Source organism: Watersipora subatra, chromosome 7 (genome assembly GCF_963576615.1).
Source record: "Watersipora subatra chromosome 7, tzWatSuba1.1, whole genome shotgun sequence".
Taxonomy (NCBI): Eukaryota; Metazoa; Bryozoa; class Gymnolaemata; order Cheilostomatida; family Watersiporidae; genus Watersipora; species Watersipora subatra.
This window is the reverse complement of record NC_088714.1, coordinates 41,209,741-41,235,437: the sequence shown is the minus strand read 5'-3', so window position 1 is coordinate 41,235,437 and position 25,697 is coordinate 41,209,741. Positions and strand designations below refer to the sequence as shown.

At 36.2% G+C, this 25,697-nt stretch overlaps 2 protein-coding genes across 2 annotated transcripts; both read right to left on the bottom strand.

The window, feature by feature from the left end:
• On the bottom strand, positions 1-683 carry LOC137400766 (uncharacterized). The gene is made up of 2 exons (XM_068087103.1): positions 671-683; positions 1-302 (listed from the first exon to the last, which is right to left on the bottom strand). The coding sequence occupies exons 1-2, from the start codon at positions 681-683 to the stop codon at positions 1-3; spliced, it is 315 nt and encodes a 104-aa protein (XP_067943204.1).
• LOC137399927 (monocarboxylate transporter 12-like) lies at positions 545-25,370 on the bottom strand. Its single transcript, XM_068086192.1, has 9 exons — positions 25,199-25,370; positions 24,406-24,555; positions 22,823-22,966; positions 19,095-19,277; positions 18,268-18,395; positions 10,821-11,160; positions 10,075-10,257; positions 1,510-1,674; positions 545-1,041 (listed from the first exon to the last, which is right to left on the bottom strand). The coding sequence occupies exons 1-9, from the start codon at positions 25,257-25,259 to the stop codon at positions 896-898; spliced, it is 1,500 nt and encodes a 499-aa protein (XP_067942293.1). The 5' UTR covers positions 25,260-25,370; the 3' UTR covers positions 545-895.
• Positions 25,371-25,697: the final 327 nt, after the last annotated feature.

Here is a 25,697-nt window from a genome sequence, read left to right as displayed (position 1 = left end):
TCATGTTTCTAGTACTGAAGGCTTGTCCCCTTTGGAACCGTGCTTGTCCCCTTTGGAACCGTGCTTGTCCCCGTTGGAACCGTGCTTGTCCCCTTTGGAACCGTGCTTGTCCCCTTTGGAACCGTGCTTGTCCCCTTTGGAATCGTGCTTGTCCCCTTTGGAATCGTGCTTGTCCCCTTTGGAACCGTGCTTGTCCCCTTTGGAACCGTGATAGTCTCCTTTGGAACCGTGCTTGTCCCCTTTGGAACCGTGCTTGTCCCCTTTGGAACCGTGCTTGTCCCCTTTGGAACCGTGCTTGTCCCCTTTGGAACCATGCTTGAAAACTTCTTAAACTTTTTGTTTAAATACATTTAAGTAGTGCTTTTAAATGCATTAATTAGAGACTGCATTTAAATAATGAATTAAATAAATTATTTAAATCCATTTGTGATTTTAAATATTGAATTAAGTAAGTGCAACGCAAGTCCATTGGACTGCAAATCCAAATGCAAATCCATTTAGTGCTAGTAATATATGCACTAATATCTTGAGGCATGTATTAGTGGACAAGTGCAGTAATGTATTGTAGTGCATTTGCACTAATACAGATTGGTACAGTGGTACAGATTGTACCACTACTAATAATAGTACCACTAATAATACTGTTACCAATATTATTAGTGTTGCAAACTATTTGACAGCATGGCTAGAGCCTGTCACCATCGCACTCCCAGTTCCGCTGTCAAGTCAGTTGTTTGCATACATAATAGACATAATTTCTCTAAGAGGTAAACATCAGGAAAATTGCTTGAAAAAAAAGTTGCATTGAATCATAGCTAAATGTAATATTTGACTGGAGGATCAATTGTTCCCTCTTCAAAGTAAAAACAAATGGAGTTGTCCCTCCTTGAATAAACTATTCTTTGGCTAAACTCAGAAGTTGTGGTCTTTTCATTTTTTGCTTGATGAGAAAAGGCCAAAGGATAATAGAACCAAGCATCATGATTCCACCAATGTAAAAGAAGGTCGTTTTCCAGGTAGCTGTCACTCCATAAATGCTGCCTGTAACAAATGAGGGTTATTAATTTATTATAATAGAGGTACTGCTTACCAGAGCTTTAAGGAAGCTACAAGGAGTTCTGCAAGCACTCTCACATTTCATTTGTAATTTGGTCAGTAATTTCTCGTGAAGGTGCATTGACATACCCCAAGTATAATATATAAGTCATAATTGTATTTGCTTGAAGAACTTAAGCTATTGCCTCATATAAACCAAAATACTAATCAAAATTTTAACAGTTTAATTGGCAATTATAATGACAATGTATAGGTATTGTGCATTAAGGAATACCTATTTAGAGTTTAAATGACTTTATCAAACAGTATATCAGACAATGCGGTTGTAGAATTACGTCTAAATTTTAGTGGTTCATACTGCATACATAGTAATATGTGAAGAACACAACATATGAAGTATATAAACAGTTCTGAAACAGAAGTTGTAAAATAGAGTAGATATGAACAACCTACCAGTGATATAAGTAGCTGAAAGAAAGCTACAAACTTGTACAACACTTTGCAAGCCCATTCCGGATGTCACATTCTCCTTTCCAACGAGTTCTCTCATGACCAAAGGCAAAAGGTTGAACACGGAATTCCCCATTGTTGACATTCCAGAAAGAGCCAGGACTATACCTAGACAGTAACAAATGTCTAGTCAGTGAGGAGCAGGTGAGCTGACAGCGGCATAACTTTGTTCATTAGTGATCAATTTGCAGTTGTCTAGGTTTCTTCATATTAGTTTTGATCATAAATTTTACCTGAAAATACATCCTATAATCGGTGATAAACACATCTATGGTTTTGAGTGCATGTTTATCTTACAACTCATGTGAAGCAATGGTTTCATATACTCTCTAGCTGAGAATGACAGGATAACTATGGTTAGTGAAGTTAACATTGAGCACAAACTGTTGTCAGAATTGAGATAGCTAAACTAACAGCCAGAGAAATGAACCAACAGACAGAGAGATGAACTAACAGACAGAGAGATGAACCAACAGCCAGAGAGATGAACTAACAGCCAGAGAGATGAACTAACAGCCAGAGAGATGAACTAACAGCCAGAGAGACAGAGAGATGAACTAACAGCCAGAGAGATGAACTAACAGCCAGAGAAATGAACTAACAGACAGAGAGATGAACTAACAGCCAGAGAGATGAACTAACAGCCAGAGAGATGAACTAACAGCCAGAGAGACAGAGAGATGAACTAACAGCCAGAGAGATGAACTAACAGCCAGAGAAATGAACTAACAGACAGAGAGATGAACCAACAGACAGAGAGATGAACTAACAGCCAGAGAGATGAACTAACAGCCAGAGAGATGAACTAACAGCCAGAGAGACAGAGAGATGAACTAATAGCCAGAAAGATGAACTAACAGCCAGAGAGATGAACTAACAGCCAGAGAGATGAACCAACAGACAGAGAGATGAACTAACAGACAGAGAGATGAACTAACAGACAGAGAGATGAACCAACAGACAGAGAGATGAACTAACAGCCAGAGAGATGAACCACCAGCCAGAGAGACAAAGAGATGAGCCAACAGACAGAGAGGGTTGCGGTCACAGAAACCATGGTTAAGTCGCAAATCACGAAGTTGAGTTATCCGACTTTAAAGTTGCACTAACTGAATTTATAATATTGGTAACGATTTTTGTAACACGTGCATCTGGACCAATCAAAGAGTGATCTTTCTAAATCTGAAGTCAGTTTAGCCAATAGAAGTCTTTAACACTCGGACAAACCCTCTTAAAATCGTTGCTATGCTAAACAGGAAGTACTGAAAAATGGCGTCCGATAAATATAATGGTTTCTTTTTTGCCGATTTTAAAGATAACTTTGACATTTTGGACACTTATATGAGTACTTTGGTATTCCAACTGATGTCAAAAGCAGTGAAAGTAAAGGGAATTACGATGCTATTTTCCTAACAATTCTTCAAGATTATTACAATATTTAATTGTAAGAATAATTATTCGATTTTATAAGAATATTACCAGATTTAATTATAAGAATAAATATTCGAATTTACAAGATCAAAGCATATAGTGACCGATGGTGTGCAATATGTTTCTGTTGTTATTTTTCTAAATATTATGTTGATGATTCGGCTGTGCCCAATTTCGCGATACTGCCAAGCCATTTTTAAAATCTGCAAAACTATGTAATAAATTTTCTAATAAGTATACAGTTATTTTTATGACAACCAGCTAAAATCTGTTTAGATTTTTAAATTCAGCATAAACTTTTGATATAAATACAAAAATCTAGATAAATATCACAACTTCTTGATATTGGTTGCTATGACGTTTTGAAATGTAAACAAAATTGTGCATTAGTTTTCGTTTCTCAAACTTTAACGCCTGTTTTCTCGGAACTATGTTTTCGCACTAATGGTAAACGTGCATTCAGTTTTTTTACCATAAAATCTGCTGTAATTAAGCTAGAATCAAAATCTTTTTTGCAAAATAACTGTGAGAATTTTCTCCTTCTGCTAGTTTAAATAACCCTAAATCTTATAATTCCGACTTAACCATGGTTTCTGTGATCATGACACAGAGAGATGAACTAACAACCAGAGGGATGAACCAACAGCCAGAAAGATGAACCAACAGACAGGGAGATGAACTAACAGCCAGAGAGATGAACCAACAGACAGAGAGATGAACTAACAGCCATCAGCTAACATAAGCTGCTACAGTCATAAAATTGTTAAAAGAATTGAAAAAGTAAAACTTTTTCATCATAGAAAGCCATCTCATCCAAGACAAAATAAGTTTCACTATTTTCAGGTATTGATAGAATTTTTGGGGTTATCCACTACTTCAAATTCAACTTGTTTGTTCTTATACAAACCAGGGTTTATATAAGCTTATATAAACCCTGGTTTATATAAGCGTATATAAATGCACATGTGCACACAACTCCCGAAGATTATTCATTAGCGGCCGCCGCAAACCCTTGTACCAAAATCTCATCAACAAATCTAACCATTTTTGTGTAGAGTCGTACAAGTATAATAACGATACAAAATGCATATAAACCTATTTAAATATGTTACCAAGTCTTTGAAAGGTTACCACAATATCCTAAAATTAATCCATCTGATTGGATTATACATGAATAGACAGATTAATTTGGCCAAAAATCGTGATAAAAACTTGACAAGCTTCTTTTAATCAAAATTAAGACCGGCCAACGAAACGCCAATAAGGCCGTGCGACAAATAGTAGAACTATTAAGTTGTGCGCATTTCACGAGACAAACGTGCACATTTCACCAGTCTATAGCATTGTCTAATTGTCGAAGGCTTCTGTAATTAACGTAAATGTACTGAAAAGTTATCATTTCTTTTTTGCCGATTTTACGGGATTCTGACATTTTGGACACTTATAACGAGTACTTTGGTATTCCAACTGATGTCCAAAGCAGTGAAAGTAAACGAAATGATGATGATATTTTCCTAATGATTCTTACAATATTACCTATAAAATTATTACAATATTTAGTTGTAAGAATAATTATTCGATTTTTTAAGATTTAGTTATAAGAATAATCATTCGAATTTACAAGATCGAAGTATATAGTGGACCGATGGTGTGCAATATGTTACTGTTATTATTTTCTAAAGATTTTGTTGATGGTATTGCGGCTGTGCTCAATATTGCGGTACTGCCAAGCCGTTTGTAATATCTGCAAAATTAAGTAATAGGCCTACATTTTCTTATAAATATACATCTATTTCTATGACAACCAGCCAAAATCTGTTTCAATTTTTAAATTGAACATAATTCTTTAGATATAAATACAGAAATCTAGATAAATATCACAACTTCTTGATATTGGTTGCTATGACCAATGATATACAGCCCCCCAGCAATATATATAAGTATATATATATATATATATATATTTATATATATATTGCTGGGGGGCTGTATATCATTGGTAAACGTAAACCGCCATAAACGTAGGCCGCTATATATATATACGTAAACGTATATATATATATATATATATATATATATATATATATATGTATATTACACAGCAGCTTGCCATTTTACTTCTAATATTGCATTTCTCCTATTGCAGGGAAAGATATAAACATATAATCTTTTCCTTTCATTATTGCTGTTTGTTGTACATAATAACACCCAGTACATTACAGCTACCATTGCAGCTACCATTGCAGTTCTCCTATTGCACTGCAGTGCCATTTGACTGCTAATATTGCATTTTTCAACCAGCAGTACCCTTTCTTTTTCCATTATCACTTTGGTCGTAGGCTGTATGACTGAGGAATTTCTAGTCTAATACTGTTCATTCAAAATCCATATTCATGAAAGCCAAGAATGCGTCAATAGGTTTTAAACAGATTACTTCTGAGAATAGCCCAATTTTATGGACAATGTTTTGAATTTCGTACTTGTATGAAGGAAAAATTTCTTGCTATCATACTCAACATGGTATACACACAAGTCAACTGGTATAGTTCTATAACTACCACTCAGCAACTAATGCGGGACACATATATACAGCAAAGACTTTTTCGGTATTTGTGCAATCGGCCTCAACCTTGCATTGTAATTATCTGCCGTGTTGGAAAACCAGAACAATGTAGCTTTGTGACTAGATAGGTGAAAATGTGTAAGAATGGTGGACAGTAAAAGAGCTTTTTGTCACAGATTCAGACATTGGTTAACCACTGGCATTGACATTGTAATTCATGCCTATGTTTTGCCGAAAAACCGATCACCTATGTCGCAGCTTGGAGCTTGCATCACAAATTTTTTTGTCCTCAAAACTGGTTTGTATTTTTTAGCATCAACATCATTTTTGAAAAACAAAATACCATGATTGGTACAAACAGATGTAATTTTCAAATGCTGTCAGTTAACCTTTAGCCTTTTGTATGGCTTTACAATGCATTTTTAATAGTTACCGCTTTCTACCTTGCGACTACGTATTGCACCAATCTAGCTTACACATGCGCTGCAAATGCAGTGCATGCAACAAAAACTTTAGAATATTTAATAGTACTCTGTGCTAAATAATGAGTGAGGGAACTTCATCAGTGAAATGGTTGACTAGTTTTAGCTTTAGGAATGTTTTTTTTTTCACAGAAAGGACTCGAGATATGCGAGGCGTTCCGAAGACCTTAGGCCTTCTGTATTCAGGCCAGCGTGCTATAACGGTAATTTGGTTGAACAGGTAAAACTAGTCATAGAATGCTGAAATATGATGCTGATAAAGGTGCTAGCTAATGTATGTACAGTACATAGATGCCTTTACAACTTAAATAGAGGTTTACGTTATAGGAATGTCTACTGTACTTGAAATTGCATGCATGCTCAATAAAGTGGCTGTTTATATTTCATCATGCTCGGTTGTACAGCACCATGAAGAGGCTTATACATGTACTGCTGTTACGCAGACTGCTGGGGCGACTCGGATTGCAGCGACACGCGCAGCGCCCTATATTAAAAAATGATTTCATTTAGGTCTCCAGCGAGTGGCCACCAATAAGGTAGGCTGTTTTATCTGAGAACAGAAATGAAGTGCTCCACTGCTTCGTAGGCCGTAAGGCAACTTTTGCGATACATCTGAAAATCAAATAGATTGATTAATTCAGCTAAAAATACGACACGTTTCACCTAACTTCGGTGAGGACTCGCTATCAAGTTCTTCAGCATTTGAGATAGAAATTTTATAATACAGTATAGATAATTATAAATTTAGATATTACTAGAAATTCCCGTCATACAGCCCACGACCAAAGTGATATTGGAAAAAAGAAAGGGTACTGACGGTTGAGAAATGCAATATTAGCAGTCAAATGGCACTGCAGTGCAATAGGATAACTGCAATGGTAGCTGTAACGTACTGGGTGTGGGTGTTATTATATACATGTACATCAAACAGCAATAATGAAAGGAAAAGGTTATATGTTTATATCTCTCCCCCTGCAATAGGAAAAATGCAATATTAGAAGTAAAATGCACTGATATTATTAGAATAACCAATATTATTAATATAGTAATACAGTAATAATAGAAAACCAATGCACAATTTTGTTTACACTTCAAAACGTCATAGCTAACAATATCAAAAAGTTGTGATATTTATATAGATTTTTAGAAAATCTATTTAACAAAACTATTTAGAAAAAATAATAACAGTAGCATACCATCATAGATGTTGTTAGTGTGACTATCAGACTTCAATAGTCATCCAAACTTATAATTAAATATTGTAATAATCTCATAAGAATCGTTAAAAAAAAATATCGTCATTTCCTTTACTTTAACTGCTTTGGACATCAGTTAGAATACCAAAGGACTCAAAAGTTTCCAAAATTTCAGTTACTTTGAAATCGGCAAAAAAGAAACGATTTCTGTACTTCTACGTTAATTACAGAAACCTTCGGCAATTCGACAATGCTATAGACTGGTGAAATGTGCAAGTTATTTTTTCGTGATATGCGCACGACTTAATGGTTCTATTCTCTGTCGCTCGGCGTTTCGTTTGCCGGTCTTAATTTTGATAAAAGTAAGGCTTGACCAATTTTAATAACGATTCTCGGCCAAATTAATCTGTGTATAATCCGTTCAGATGGGTAAGTTTTAAGATATTGCGGTAACCTTTCAAAGACTTGGTAACATATTTAAATAGGTTTATACGTGTTTTGTATCGTTATTATACTTTAACGACTACAAAAAATTGGTTAAATTTGTTGATGAGATTTTGATGCAAGGGTTTGCGACGTTGTTGATGAATAATTTTTGTAAGTTGTGTGCACATGCATTTATCATAAAAACTCTCAAACTTCGCTCCGCTTGTTTGGTTGTGGGATAATTATAATTTAGATATTTTATAAATAGAAAGTTATGTCGCTTAGGACAAACATACCAGACAAGTAAAAAATTTCAGCCCTTTTCAAGATGGTAGGGCAGCCTTATGTAAGATTTTAATAAACTTGTGGTTTGCCAAAATCTTGCACTTGTGAGTCGCTAAGCAGTCTGTGAACGACAGAGATGTCAATGCACTTGCGAGAGTCGCTAAGCAGTCTGTGAACGACAGCGATGTCAATGCACTTGCAAGAGTCACTAAGCATTCTGTGAACGACAGAAGTGTCAAACTCAAAGTCCTCTCTAAGGACAAGGAGTCAGCATGAGGGCCAAAAAAACTGAACACACCAAATAAATTCTTTTGCATTTTTTCCTTTTGAAAAATTTGGACAAAGTTGAGTAATAAAAAAGAATTCTGAAAAATTTGAACAAGTTCGAGTAATAATGTACACATGCAATTCAGCAAAAAAATGTAAGAAAATTTTTGACAATGTTTATCCGTTTCAATGTGATCACAAAATAGAAATGTAATCCTCATTCTGCTCACTGAAGATGAACCACACTGAAGAGGGATACGCTCTGTTAATTTAGTTACAACCCCAATGAAAATTAAAGTTCTATGGCTAACTCCACCAGATCTAGGAAAAAGTCATAGAGGTAGCAATATAATTTTACAGTATTTCTATAATAGATTTCTATGCATAGCTATATGGCTTTTTCATTCATTTATCCGTAGTCATGGTAAAGTTATTAGTAATTATTATCTCGGCAAGCCATTTCTTAAAAATCATAGAGAGATATTCATAGAGAGATATTCATAGAGAGATATTCATAGAGAGCTATTGATGCTTTAACCAAAGAAATCTCTTGATGCGTAAAAAATAAATATTAATGTCAAAGTTTTAATTTCTGTATGTTGCTAAGCATATGGATCATGGATCTGTAAGAAAGATCATGCGTGTGAGCATGATCAAACATGAAGGCTACAGGCATGCAGGCATATCAAAGATGAGCCCACAGGCTACACGTTTGACATGCCTGATGTAAAATACAGGCGCTATAAAGTTATTTGAAACAGCAAACTGTCTGAATTTTTCATTGTGATTGGAACAATGTACCCTAGAACATGTCTCTGAACTAGTACCATGGCAGTCTGGTGCGCAGTGATAAAGGTCTAATAGCTATGTGCACAATTATTCTATGGTCCTGCAAAGTGGTCGGGTGGCGTATTCGGTAGAGTGCCTAGTGCTAAACCGAATATTAGAGTTCAATTCCTGGATGATGCATTCTTTTCCTAACCTCTAAGCATGGCTTTGGGCAGATGGACAGACACGGCTCTTATTATAGTAAAAATTTCTCATTGTGATTTGAACATTGCAGATAGCTGCAGATAGCCAATCCCGTCGTTTATTTGATTTTTGTTAGTCTTTATTTAGCCCAGGGTACTATTCGGTCCTCCTAAGTATTTTATTACATGGATTTGTAGTGTTATGCACATGAATGTCTATGTGTTGCAGATATAAGAGAAACTTTTACAATACTTCTCAATTTTAAAACATATTTTTAAACCATTCAAAGGGCTTCCGCATTATTTTTTTTATGAGTAATAGATCATTTTATGAGAGCAGATAAACCCAAAAACAAAATTGATATTTGAACGCTGTAAAAATAATTTAATTACTAGCTCACAATTTCAGAGCTGTTTTGTTAAACTTTAGTATCTAATTGCTATAAAAGTCTTCAGCATACCAGTAAGTCTAACAACTTGTTCAGGTATATTTAAACTGCTGAATAAGGAAACAACAAGTAGGCCATAATGTCAACACGAAAAGTAATTATAAAACTCATGTAGACAGTTATTGGCAAGTGTCAATATGTAGGGCAGTCATTGGACTAGGTCAAGGACACGCGGCATCAGCTAATTTTAACCAGTACATGTTTCAACAGTTTTTTCCATTGATTTTTTCAAATAAAAAAATACAGATGCCCGAACCTATGCTGTATGATGACTCTGTACGATTACACCATAATAATGAGGATAGTAATAATAATAATGTCAATATTAGAAATGACAAAATTTTGTGCAATTATTACTCTGTAAAATTTACACAAATACGTGTTAAATGCTACAATAAACTGAAGGAGATCTTATCTTGAATAATGCAGGAGAGTCACCTGTGAGACCAGGAATGGCGGTGCACGAGAGAGCAAGACCTCCAGCCACAAATAAACAGATAGTGTATTGAGATGTTGCTGATATAATATTCCGATCAGCAAAGATTCCATTTGCTATCCTGCATGGAATCTCGAGGCCTCCAGCTATGCCTAAGGCTAAGGCAATTATCTCCCTTGAAATACCTGCAGAACCAGCCAATGCGTGTCAGAATATGAACATATCAACATTAACATCTGTACTCAAGGGCAATACTGATTGACAAACTGTATGGTGGGCTGTTAGGATGGAATGCATTGTGGGTATTTCCATGCCATGCATTATGGATGTTGTTATGAAATGCATTGTGGGTGTTGCTATGTAATGTATTATGGATGTTGCTATGTAATGTATTATGGATGTTGCCATGTAATGTGTTATGGGTGGTGCCTTGTAAAGCATTATGAATGTTGCCCTGTCATGTGTTGCGGGTGTTGCCATTTAATGTATTTTGGGTGCTGTTGTGTAATGCATGGTGGTTGTTTTAGTGTGAGTCATTTATAGAAAGATATAGGGAAACTAGGGAAACTGTGATTAAACATAAAAGTCTTAAAGTAGTCCTTGTAGAATCAACTAACAATATATGTTTAGGTTTAGACTACAAGACATAGACTGCGGGCTGACTACAAGTGACAGGTGACTGCTTAGGGTAATCAGCTCATTTTGAAGACAGTAATCGACACTAACGATAGAGAATACAGCTGCTCACCTGACTCTTCCCCAAGTGCTGGCAAACATGTGTAGAACACCGCTAGTCCCATGGTGTATGCTAGAATAGAGAAGAGTAGCATTAAAAACTTTGGGTATAATAGGATCTTCCACGCAAACTTCTCTTTTGTTTTTCTTCTACTGTTTTTATTATTGTCCTCGAGTTTCTCTCCATCCAATTCTGTTACATGACAATCTAGATCTGTATTCGGTGCATTCCTTCTGTTCTGAGATGAACCATTAGTAAGGCATTCTGTCTTAGGGTCAGCGGAAGATGCGCTCGATACTTCTTCAGAGATTCTTGTCACATCTTCTTTCTCCTTTTCTTTGTCATCAAGTGTCTATCGATGAAGACAAAGAAGTGAACAATTTTTATACATTATTTATAAGCTAGCTAATATTCCATCTACTTTTTAGCTACAAGAACTTCTTTTTTCTTAGCACAGCAGTAGTACTGAGTCACAGTAGTAGTACTGAGTCAAAGCAGTAGTACTGAGTCACAGCAATGGTACTGAGTCACAGCAGTAGTACTGAGTCACAGCAGTAGTGCTGAGTCACAGCAATGGTACTGAGTCACAGCAGTAGTACTGAGTCACAGCAGTAGTACTGAGTCACAGCAATGGTACTGAGTCACAGCAGTAGTACTGAGTCACAGCAGTAGTACTGAGTCACAGCAGTAGTACTGAGTCACAGCAGTAGTACTGAGTCACAGCAGTAGTACTGAGTCACAGCAATGGTACTGAGTCACAGCAGTAGTACTGAGTCACAGCAGTAGTACTGAGTCACAGCAGTAGTACTGAGTCACAGCAGTAGTACTGAGTCACAGCAGTAGTACTGAGTCACAGCAGTAGTACTGAGTCACAGCAGTAGTACTGAGTCACAGCAGTAGTACTGAGTCACAGCAATGGTACTGAGTCACAGCAATGGTACTGAGTCACAGCAGTAGTACTGAGTCACAGTAGTAGTACTGAGCCACAGCAATATTACTAAGTTGTAATGGTAGTATTGAGTCACAGCGGTAGTACTGAGTCACAGCAGTAGTACTGAGTCACAGTAGTAGTACTGAGTCACAGCATCACTTAGCTAGTCTGATCAACCAAAAACGACTGACAATGTCATGCCTGCACTATGGTAGACTGGAGTTTAGTTCTCCTGCCTACCATTCTTGCTCATTATTCCTTCAAAGGTTGACATCTATATAAGAACTGTCTCCTAAGATTTGCAATTAGCTTTGTTAGATTTGTTGCTAGCTTGCAAAGTACAGTTGATGGCATGAATGTACTGTATATACTTATTATTAGCTAACATACAGTATATATTTATTGTTAGTTATTGTACAATATAAATTTATTATTAGCTAATGTACAGTAGGTACTTATTACTAGCTAATGTACAGTATATATTTATTACTAGCTGTACGACCCGGCATTGCCCGGGGAATAAAAAGTATTTGGTCAGAAAATATTTTGTATTTAACATATAACAACATTTGCCATTCTAACTTTCAAACTATATTTCATGAGAAGTGTTTTGTGTAATTGAAATATATTAACAGAGAAAATAAAAACAACTGTAAAGGTTTTCAAACTTTGTCAAACAACTGTAACTTTCAAACTTCATATCATGAGAAAAATGTTTTGTGCTGGTCAAATAAATTACAAAAAATAAAACAACTATAAAAAGGTTCAAATATAAATATGAAATCATTAGCAAGTAATATCTAAATTAGGTCGGTTTTGCTACAATTACAATAAAGGGTGATTCGGTAATGATACAATTATTACGCACTGAGAAAACAAAATAAAAATCCTGAATATGTTGAATTAATAATAACAATTCTTGCATAAAAGTGTGTGTTTAACCCTTTCACTACCGTCTATGTACAAATTTAGCTATCGGCCTACTGCCAGCCACTGTTTCATGATATGTATACAATTTGATCAACTTCAAACTCTATCTAGAACACTTTTGTTATATATTTTATTTGGATAACATATTAATAAATAGTGCTATACCAAAAATTCAATGTATATATACTTTGTGCATTGTTAAAGCTATGTGAAGCTATGATCGCTACTAAGGTAAGACGATCCTCCACAATGTTCTTTACTCTTACAAAACTATTACTTTCATCACCATCGGAGTCAGTGCTGCTACTTTAATTATCTGTGTAATCACAAAAATCTGAATCTGGATTGGCTATAATGTTATCAACATAAGTAATTATCTGTTTTCTAACTCGGAGGTACTTACAAAACTTACACAAAAAATGTTCGTATTTAAGTTGGAAATTCCCAAAGAAAATTTAAAACTGCTTTGTTATTTTAGGCTAATTTTATAGAGAAATCTTCGGACAACACTGTCAATACTACGTATAAAAGTCCTAAAGATCGTTGGTTATGTTGTCAACGCATAATAAAATTAAGTTACTATGCAACTGCTGGGAAAGTTGCACAAATGCATCTAGTACAGTCGACCATAGAAAACGCATAAATGCGTCTACGACAGTGAAAGGGTTAAAAAAGGTTACTGTTCCACCAGAAGATATTCATCAAAACTTTGAATACAACGATACTATTATCTCTTGACACTGGTACAAATGAAAAAATGAGATATCTTACTTTGTCTGACTGAAAAATGAGAGAATATTTGTTCGCGCGGGAAGAAATGGCGACCCCAGATGTAGTATTTGAACCTTACGAAAAAATATTTCTTAATAGGGGCGTCGTAATGCATGACCGCATCGGTGAAATAATCAGTGTGTGCTATAGCTATATCTATAGCCGGAATGCAGACACACGGCATACTTTGGGAAGTATATATATATAGAATATAGATTAGCTAATGTGCAGTATATATTTATTGTTAGCTGATGTATAGTATACATTTATTATTAGCTAATGTACAGTATATATTTATTATTAGCTAATGTACAGTATATATTTATTATTAGCTAATGTACAGTATATATTTATTATTAGCTAATGTACAGTATATATTTATTATTAGCTAATGTACAGTATATATTTATTATTAGCTAATGTACAGTATATATTTATTATTAGCTAATGTACAGTATATATTTATTACTAGCTAATGTACAGTATATACTTATTACTAGCTAATGTAAAGTATATATTTATTACTAGGTAATGTACAGTATATATTTATTATTAGCTAATGTACGGTATAGATTTATTATTAGCTAATGTACAGTATATATTTATTGTTAGCTTACGTACAGTATATATTTGTTGTTAGGTAATGTTCATTATATATTTGTTGTTAGCCAACGACATACAGTTGAGTGTACAATACATGAACATGTACAATACATGTACATGTTCACATGCCATTTCTCAACAAACCAGACCAGGGTGGGACAGTTCAACAGTAGACATGTTTTTCTTCTAGGAGTATTTCTAAAAAGGTAAAAAATAAGCTTCCTGGACAAGTTACTAATTACTACGGTTGCCATGGCCGCAACATTGAGATAGTGACTCACCATCTATCAAGATATTGCCATTCTAGTAGTACTTACACAAACTACAAAAAACGTTAATTATTTCATCACAAAAATCATAGCATCTCAGATATTTGTTTACGCTGAATACATCATTAGCCTGTAGCAATACACGAGAGACAAAAACATCAGATTCCCTAGTTGTTCGGCAACACTCCTTTCACTCTCAGACATTAGCTGAAGATAAAGTTTCCAGAGGCTTTTCCTTTTATAGCTTCACTCCTCTGGCTATGCGCTCTCACATACTACCCAATCTAGAGCCAGATTGTTCCAAGCAACATTCTAAACCATTTCAATATGTTTTACGAAAAGAATGAAAAGTGTGGTCGATTGATGTTTGAAATGTAAAATTTTACATGCTTTTAAATCGAAATTGGTCAAGCAAAATAATGGTGGTATTGCCTAACTCAGCCATGTAGTAGTTGAGTCAGCAATGACCCCAGTAATTGACCCCAGTAATTGAAATCGCACAATTAAGTCTAAATATAAATGATGTCACTTTAAGGCCGCTCATATCATTGAGAATGACTCCAAATAGTGTTTGCTAGTCCAATGCAAACAGATGCAGGATGCAAATTACATTAAACAAGTACCCTGACAGTCAGGTGTGCAATGAGAGATCAGCATATTCAAAAGCTGTCTTCGCATGTATTCAGAAATGTGGCAATGTTTTATAGTCATGCAGATGGTAGCGTGCTGGTATGGTGCCATGACTGGTAAGTGAATGCCTGAGTTCGAATGATGTGCGGTGCAATCTTTTTTCTAAACGCGCCAACCATGGCTTCAGACAGACGGACACGGCTCTTATTATAGTAAAGCTTATGATAGAAAATAGTGACTTTGTTTTTATGAATGCATAAACTGTAATAAAATTTGTGTTATTGCCTCCAGTTGTTGGTATTTTGAAGAAAAACAATTTCAACTCTGGCACTACAGTGCACCTCCAGGTTACGATGTCTCTCTGACACGGTTGTTTTGCCTTACTTATAATGTCACTACGATGTTTTTCCATCCCCGCCATACAAAATTTTTCTCGCCATACGACATCAACAAAATTATCTCTTGAAATTCCAATTATCGGAATAAGGAAGACGCCGATATGCTACTCGCCGAAAACCCTCCCACAATGCCTGGAAGAGATATACGATGCTTGCTCTCTATCTCAGCTCAGCATTCTTCATTACAAGTTACAGTGAAAACAAAACCGAAAATGCAAAATGAAAAAATTTTAGACAATGACCAAATTAAAGTTTAGTTTAGTAAAATACATACTAAAACTTAGCGTAAAGGATGTGTTTAGTAAGCTAACTCATTTAAGTTAAACTCAAAGTTCATGTTATAATTTTGTCTTGAAGGTAAGAACTCCCACGGTACATACTGCACGTAGTACATTGTAACATTACATTTTATTGCAGATCATAACCACTAAATACACAAAAGTTACTTTAGGTAACTATAGTTACTTTAGGTAACTATAGTTACTTTATGTAACTATAGTTACCTAAAGTAACTACAGTTACTAAGGTTAACATACTCTTTTGTACCTAAATCTTAGTATGCACAGAACTTATGTAAAATTTTGATGTTTTTTTTATCAGGGAGAGTTTGTATTAGATAATTACTATGCGTTTCTATAGCCCTCTATACGCCATTCTCACCTGACGATGCCAACACCAAAACAAAATAGTGTCGTATGCCGGAGGTCCACTGTATTGTAATTGGTTGATGCAGAAATACTGCTGATAGCCAGTGTTTCAATTAATGGATTATTTAATATAGCCAACCTTAGCTACTTGGTCGTGTATGGGATTGCACACATTTGCGCTGTAGGAAGTGTCTATGAGCACCACCTAGCAGACCTCCTTCCATAACTCATGTAAGAAACTGCATATCAGTGTATTGAGGTCACTTTCTGATTGTCAACACAAATTGACAGAAATTTTGCATTAGCTAGACACTGTGCGTAGGGATAGGCATGAAGGGCTGGTTACGGACTGCGTGTAGGGCAGATGTCCAAGATCGGGACACTTTGCGTAAGGGCAGCCTCTACACATGCTACCACATGTGACAGTACACAACCCATTCTTTCACAGGTCACAACCTCTGCACATGCAATAACATGCAACAGATTTCAATACAGGCTAACTCTTGTGCTGACACCCTACCTCAGCAGACACCCTACCCAGAAGTTACATGCAACGACATGAGGTAATGACACCTCTTCACTTCTTTTCATATTTATATTAGAGTACTGAATGAGCCAAATGAATGCTTTGATAGCAAGCCTATATTTACTTATGATATCGAGGGAAGACCGTTACGGCTAATCAGTGGATGTGCCAGGCCAGGCATGCTGGCAAAGGCTCAGGTGTTTCTGAATGCTTGCAATAGACCACAAGCATTTAGCGACAAAAAACAAAGATCCGCATTCCAGACAACGGGCTGCTTAGCCTGTGTCTAACATTTACTAATCAATAAAAATTTGCACGTTTGCCAAAAGTAGGTCCAAAACCAATTTACAAAAAATCTAGTTATACATATTCATCTCAATAATGTTCCAATTTATGTATGTCTATTCTGACTCTACTAGATGGTATGTGCTCTTTAAGGAAGAAGCCAAAAGGGACTGAAAGTGACAATCAGCAACTGTTTAGAGCTTCAATGTAGGGTTGAAGGATGGTAGCGACCACCCACAATTGTTAGAGCTGCAGTGTAGTGTTGAAGGATGCTAGCGATCACCCAAAAACTGTGGAAAGCCAGAGTTTATTAAGGTAGAACATAACCAGGGTTCATCAAGGTAGAACATACCCAGGGTTCATCAAGGTAAAACATAACTAGGGTTCATCAAGGTAGAACATATCTAGGGTCCATCAAGGTAGAACATATCTAGGGTTCATCAAGGCAGAACATAACTAGGGTTCATCAAGGTAGAACATATCTAGGGTTCATCAAGGTAGAACATAACTAGGGTTCATCAAGGTAGAGCATAACTAGAGTTCATCAAGGTAGAACGTACCCAGGGTTCATCAAGGTAGAACATACCCAGGGTTCATCAAGGTAGAACATATCTAGGGTTCATCAAGGTAGAACATAACTAGGGTTCATCAAGGTAGAACATACCCAGGGTTCATCAAGGTAGAACATAACCAGAGTTCACCAAGGTAGAACATACGTAGGGTTCATCAAGGTACAACATAACTAGGGGTCATCAAAGGAGAACATAACCAGAGTTCATCAAGGTAGAACATAACTAGGGTTCATCAAGGTAGAACATACCCAGGGTTCATCAAGGTAGAACATACCCAGGGTTCATCAAGGTAGAGCATTGTGTAATCTGGACATTACTATTGTGAAACATGGTGAAACCTATAGGTATACATTTGTATCAAAGCTTGTGTTGCTTTTGGCTACCCCGGTTGATGAATTTACGTGTATATATAGATGTACATACGTATGTACATACTGTACAACCGTACAGTTGTACGTACATACCGTACATACATATGTGCATACAAAACCATATGTATGTATGTTCATACGTACATACATATACATACATATGTGCGTACATACATACATATGTACATATGTATGCATGCATAAATGTATGTGTGTACAAACACATGTATGTACATACATATGTAAGTAAATATGTACACATCTTTATATGTATGTACATATGTACATACATGTGTATGTATGCATGCAACATCCTGTATAACGATGAAGATGGGCATGCCCTCAGTTACTGCTTATCTCTGGTCTTTAGTACAGTATGAGCAATCAAGAACACAGATGAGATACAACTATGAAATATGTCAGGTGTACGAGACATGATAAAGTACATGTAACTCATAACACCTGCTAACACTGTGGCTCATAAATTTACATACTCTTTGGCTAGTTGTTTTCAACTTAGACTCACCAGAGGCTCAGTCTCTGCAATGTTTGTTTTAAATAAACCTTTCTTTCTAAAGCAATCCACTTCTCGCTGATAGTAAGATATAGGTCGCAGAAGACTGGCAAGAACTAGAAACTGTAGATGAAATCCACCTACAACAAAATTATATGACACAATCTTTAATAAACTGTTACATAGACACAAACACTAAAAATTGTCTTTTAACAGATTAAGCTTGATTTCTCCAATGCAGACTAATAATACAAATGTCTTGGTATACTAGTGGTCATCCTATCTGTGAGACAGGGTTTGACCCTGTTGTGATAGCGTCTGATACGGTTGTGACACTGTGTGACACAGTTGTAACAGTGTTGACAGGGTTGTGACAGGGTGGTGAGATTGGTTGTCTGACACTGTTGTGACAGGCTCATGAATAGTTGACAAGGAAACGGGAAGATATGTGAAAACTGAAGCAAGATAAAGTATGCTTTGCAATGTTACATGAAACCAAAAATGTAGCAGTGGTAACAGAAACCAAAATATTCAAAGGGCAAATATGACATGATCTTTGCAATTTATCTTATGGGATTTACCTAAACATGCAAAACGAGTAGGGAAAAAGCTCTGGTAGGCACTGATAGAACTGTGAATGAGATGGTAAGCAGAAAGATGGTAGGGAAAGGGATGGTTTGGAGAAAGATGGTAAAAAGAGAAATCGTTGAAAAAAGATTTCTGGAGGTTTTGGAGAAAGAGATGGTTGGGAGAGGGATGGTTGGAAGAGAGATGGTTGGAAGAGAGATAATTGCGCACGAGACAATTGAGAGGGAGATAACTGGTATGAGATAACTTACCGTATATGAGCAGAGCTCCAGAGAAATGTACGTTATTAAACAGAAAGCGAATTATTGAGGGAAGAATGATTGAACCAACGCCTGAGCCACTGGCTATGAGACCAATGGCCAACGCTTTCCTCTTCCGAAAATATGGTCCACTAACCAATAGAGACGTGATTATAATTGTTTCAGTCCCCAAGCCTGTAAATACATAGGTACCTTTGCAATATACACACACACAAATACACACTGTATGTACATTGTGATCCTGTGATTACATACTAGCTTGGGCTCTTTGCTCACTAAGCATTTCTCACTCATCTTGTGTTTTGAAACAAGTCAAAATGTGATACAGACAAAAGAAGCTCATACTAACTGAAAAAATAGCTACAAAAATTGCAATAACATTGCCTTGTAGTAAAAGATCAAAAAAAGTTGAAATATCTTGGGAATTACTTCTATTGCTCTAGTGGTAGTTTATTCATCAACAAAGGACTATTCATAAGGGTGACTATTCATTGAAAATTATTTGTGATAGCAGTAGCTGAGTATTGCTGAATAACTGATAATATTTTTTAGATAGATGAGGTATACATGTGGGAATATGCACATTCTATTCTATTCAAAAAAGGATTAGAAATGTGGAATACACATGATATTCTCCACAGGTAGGAGGGTATTGTAAGGGATATGCGTATGATATTTCCTACTTGTAGAGAGTAGACATATGGTGTTCAGATTCAAGTATGTAGCCCTTACAATTGTAGGAGATTATAACAATGATTGGGTTGCACGATAGTACACAAGAACCGAGCTATGGAGGCCCTTTTTGATGGTGTATGTGTCTGCGTTTTTACATCCCAGGATCAAAAAATATGACTTGAAATATTCACCGTTATTTTATTTATATAGGCTATTAAAGCTGATCCACGAGGTTAGGTATAATGAATGTTATTGATAAATACTATAAATGTTTATTAACTTCATTCCCAAGTTTTTTCCTAAATCTATTGAGTAACTGTCATATCGTTTGCTGAAAGTGGCATGTAGAAAAGAATTCAAGGTACACATTTAAATTCAAGGTACACAAATGCCTCAGAAATTGCTCAATGGACGCCCTAACAGTGATACCTATCTTTATACATATCCCTGAGCATTACATGTATAAAAATCACTTGAAACAGGAAGACAAGTGCGAGAAAAACAGCAAAGTGGGATACGAGTGGGACAGTACTAAAATAAGAGCGTGTATACAGAATGTGCCCTAGAGTACCATTTTAAGTAGAAAAACACCTTAGAGGGTCAAGTGTAGGGAAAGACCTTAGAGGGTTAAGTGTAGGAAGAGACCTTAGAGGGTTAATTGTAGAAAAAGCATCCTAGAGAGGTACTTGCAGAAAAAGCACTCTTAAGAGGTATGAAAGCATGCATTGAGAGGTATTTGTGAGGAAAGAACTTCAAAAGACTGAAAGAAGATAAACTACCCTAAAGGGGTGCATGTAACTGGAAAAATCAACCACGGAAAGCAACCAAAAATGTCTGATGTAGGTTACAAGCTCACAACGCATTACCTCTCTATTCGATGGTATACTAATTAATCATTGTGGACTTCACCGAATAGGGTAAAGGCAAATGCCGAGCAATATGAAGCTCTTAAACTTTGAACAAAGTAGTACACAGCAGACTGACTAGTTGAATGAGGAGTTCGTCTTTAAAATTTGAATAGGCAAACATGAGATACCTAACAACAGTGAATTCAAGTATGCTTTATTTTCCTAGATTCCTATACACGTGTCTTTCAAGAGATGCCAATTCTCTATAAGAAACTTGCATCACCAGTTTAAAGTTTAAACACTTTCGTTTACCCAAAGGACTAGACTTTGTTATGAAAACCAATAATATATCTTGTCTTATCTGTCTGGTTATATCAAGCATGCCAGTAACGTCATAGCTTTTCCGACAACACGCTCTTGGGCAACCTTGACGGCTAGGGCTAATATCGTGTCTGCACTCTAACAACATTACGACACTATGATAAGTCACATTTTGGCTGCCCTCCGCTTGCACCGGTTCAACACGCACGCAATGAGCATGTATAAACATGCCAAACTTTATTCAATATGTAGACATTACTGCTAGAGGCCAAAAGTCATATTTCATTTAGCCCTGTTATTCATAGCATTAGAAACAGATGTACTTGGGGCCGTCTCATACCGTATCTGTTGTTTATATAGCTCAATCTCATGCTAGCAGAGGGATAGGTAGAGACAGTGCAAATCAGTAGTTGGACATTAATAAATTAGATATTAGTTGAGGCATATTGGTGCCACTGACTAGCTGGATTCTATGTAAACGAGACTAGATGATCTTGCGCAAGGTTATAGCAATCATCATCTAAAGCTTTGTAAAATAATAACAGAATCGAGTGTGATACTGCCCGATTAAATGGTTGTATGACCTGAGAAATCTTTGCTAAAGTAGGGAGCGTGCCCACTGTTCGTAATGCCGTCTGTCCAAACCTACACTAAGAGCTTTAAAAAAAACCATTACACAACACAGGAATTGAACACATATTTCCAGTTTTAAAGTTAATCATACTACCAATTGTGCCACTGGTCCACCATGCAACAGTGGAGCGTAATTGTGGGCTTAATGATTACACGTGGCAATCTCCCATAGTGCACGGGACTGCCAAGGTACGAGCTACTGTAAAAATCACTGATTTAAAAATAAACAGTTTTCAGTAAGTTTTCTTAGGTCAATACGCGAACTATTTGCTTTCCAATCAACTCACTCATATTTTGAGTATCAAGACAAGAATAAAGCATTTGATGGATCATACATATGGCAAGTAGTTACGAAATTGAGCAGAGCTCATTGGAAGCTCTGTAGACTTGATGAGAAGATTATGATGGAAGGTTAATTGTGTATGAGAGAATAAAGTGCACTATAGAGTTGAAATGCGCAGGTGTCAGTGGATTGCTCTTGAGCTGCGTGGGGTTAAAACAGCTCTAAGTTTAGATCAATCTCATTTCAAAATGATGCCAAGATAATATGGCTGGCCGGCAACACAATTGGTTTTATGCGTATGTCAACACGGACAAGATTAGCTCTACAAGTAATGGCTTCGTTCCACCAAAATAAAGCTTGGAAAACGAGTGCATTCAAATGAATCCTCTGGCGAAACGTTGTAAAAGCATTCTAATGTTGAAATAGTAAGGAGATGGCACCACATTTATCATGGCTGATGTGTACTTTTCTAATGGTGGTGATCTTCCTACTTTGGTGCTGCCAGTTTGCACTAATCTAGTGCTGCCAGCTTGCAATAATCTGGCACTGCCTGTCAACACCATTTTATCCCGATGTGTGAAATTCTAGAGCTGATAGTCTGCACTATCTTAGCACCAGACTCGCTTTTTTTACTGCTGCCAGGCTGTACTATACTCGTGCTGCCAGGCTGTACTATTTTCGTGCTGCCAGGCTGTACTATTTTCGTGCTGCCAAGCTGTAATATACTCGTGCTGCTAGGCTGTACTATTAAAACTCATCAATTAATTTTGGCAAAGACATGCCAGTTTTTTCAAATAACTTAAAAACTGACCAGTTACGTTTGGCAACCGCTATGAAAATGTTATTCTATGGGAACATTAGGTACCTGCAGGAACACTGTAGAGAATGTTATTCTATGGGAACATTAGGTACCTGCAGGAACACTGTAGAGAATGTTATTCTATGGGAACATTAGGTACCTGCAGGAACACTGTAGAGAATGAAAAAAGCTGGCAGGTTGGGAGCAAAAGCCATGCCAATAAAACTGAAAGATAAAGCTGTTATCCCGATCATCTGTGTGGCTCTGTATCCGATCTTCAAGATCATATACGCTGCCAAACAGCCTGTCAAGATAAATATTGGAGGGATTTAAGTACGGCTAAACAGTTACAAAACATGATGAATAAAGCTTATTGAAACATCACCAAACAAAAAATAAATTTCACATTATACACGAAAAGGAAAAGAGAGCTTATATTGATTGCTAGTGTGAAAAATTACATAATGGAAAATATTTAGGAGAAATCTGAAGAGTGTTTATTGCTGGAGACCGTAGCATAATTCCTGTATCAGACGAAACTACCTACTTTACTATAGCAATAAAGCATTTCACTATAGCAATAAAGCATTTCACTATAGCAGTAAAGCATTTCACTATAGCAGTAAAGCATTTCACTATAGCAGTAAAGCGTTTCACTATAGCAATAAAGCATTTCACTATTGCAATAGAGCATTTCACTATAGCAATAAAGTATTCCACTATAGCAGTAAGGCATTCCACTATAGCAGTAAAGCATTCCACTATAGCAGTAAAGCATTCCATTATAGCAATAAAGCATTTCACTATTGCAATAAAGCATTTCACTATAGCGGTAAAGCATTCCACTATAGCAGTAAAGCATTTCACTATAGCAGTAAAGCATTTCACTATAGCAGTAAAGCATTTTACTATAGCAGTAAAGCATTCCACTATAGCAGTAAAGCATTTCACTATAGCAGTAAAGCATTTTACTATAGCAGTAAAGTATTCCACTATAGCAGTAGAGTATTCCACTATTATAGCAGTAAAGCATTTTACTATAGCAGTAAAGCATTCCACTATAGCAGTAAAGCGTTTCACTATAGCAATAAAGCATTTCACTATAGCAGTAAAGCATTCCAATATAGCAGTAAAGCATTTCACTATAGCAATAAAGCATTTCACTATAGCAGTAAAGCATTCCACTATAGCAGTAAAGCATTCTACTATAGCAATAAAGCATTTCACTATTGCAATAAAGCATTTCACTATAGCGGTAAAGCATTCCACTATAGCAGTAAAGCATTCCACTATAGCAGTAAAGCATTCTACTATAGCAATAAAGCATTTCACTATTGCAATAAAGCATTTCACTATAGCGGTAAAGCATTCCACTATAGCAGTAAAGCATTTCACTATAGCAGTAAAGCATTTTACTATAGCAGTAAAGTATTCCACTATAGCAGTAGAGTATTCCACTATTATAGCAGTAAAGCATTTTACTATAGCAGTAAAGCATTCCACTATAGCAGTAAAGCGTTTCACTATAGCAATAAAGCATTTCACTATAGCCGTAAAGCATTTCACTATAGCAGTAAAGCATTCCACTATAGCAGTAAAGCACCAACTATAATAACAGTATTATAGCTGTTAATGGTTGTACTGGTGTGTACTAAACCGAACTACCAGAAAGCTTCTTTTTCTGCTTCTAACTCCTTAGTGTTCATATCAACAAGCTGTTAGTAATATAATATATCCACTTACCAAAAAAGCAGCCAAGAGTGTAGGCTACAGTAAAAATGGCCAGAAGAGATGATGGCTTATAGACTCCTTCATATCTGTCAAGGAGCTCCACAAACAGGACCCCTTGGCACTTGAACCCTCCGGCAGCGAGAGCGTATAAGCAAAATGTCACTGTTTAGAACAGAACAGGAATAGAACAGAATTACGACTAAAATTTGTCTTAAATGCTTACTTTGTTAGCAATTTTGCATCACAGAGTAATCGGGAGGAACCTTTAGCAGTCAAACACTTCTTATGAGAACTTTTTTGAAGGAACTATAGCCATTTACGCAATGGCTTTTAAAGAGGAACTCAAGTTATTTGATATTATGCAGGAAATCTTGTAAAAATTTATCTTCAGTGATAATTCTACGATGATGACTACGGAGTAGATATATAAAGCACTGCCTAGAACTCGCTCTAATAAAGCCAACAGCAAAGTTGTATACTATGACATCGGCACAACTCACTGCATAAAAACTAGAGAACCTATACTTGACACAGTATATCATTGAGTATTTTGACAGCTTTACCAAGCGCTTCCATATTTTAGCAGTAATACAAAAATGAAAACCTACAAAAACTTCCAGCTGACCAGTAACTCTAAATGACCTGCAACTCGTAACTGACCGATAACTTTAACTGACCGATAACTCTAACTGACCAATAAATTTGAAGGATCAGTAACTCTAACTGACTAGTAACCCTAACTGACCAGTAACTCTAGACTCTTACACATTTTAGTATGGAACCACTAATTTACCACTCAACTTACCACTAACTATTACCCAGGCATATCCTTTGTCTACTGGCAATGCTTTGTCTGCCTCTTCCATGACACCTCCTTTACTGTCCAAGCCAAGTTCAAAAATTGCCAGAGCCAGCACATGCCATTTCCTTTATATCATACATAGAGAGCAAGTTTATGAAGCCAACTTTTGACAGGTTGTGAAAATAGGACACAACTCCAAAGTAATCTATGTCAGATATTTGTTGAGTATCAGTTTGTCAGCATTGCTGTCTTGGCAATCGTTGAGGTTGGAAATGTTAACAATTATTGCTCACTACCTTTAACACTCTGTTAAATGCTACATTTTATATATTACCGCGATACTGCAATTAATGGAAGCGACAGGATGACCTATTTTAAAGGGTCAGTGATTCTCTACTTATATTTATCCTTGCTCACCAAGGCTAGCAATGAAGAATAATCCCAAAATTCAAACCACTATGAATACTATCACACCCCAACTCAGTTTGCTCAAAACTTGTGA

Coding starts and splice junctions, on each gene's coding strand:
- LOC137399927 (XM_068086192.1), bottom strand. CDS start 25,259: ATGGAAGAGGCAGACAAAGCATTGCCAGTAGACAAAGGATATGCCTGG. Junction 18,396..19,094: donor TGGAGCTCTGCTCATATACG/GTAAGTTATCTC, acceptor ATTTTGTTGTAG/GTGGATTTCATCTACAGTTT. Junction 1,675..10,074: donor CGCCATTCCTGGTCTCACAG/GTGACTCTCCTG, acceptor GTTACTGTCTAG/GTATAGTCCTGGCTCTTTCT.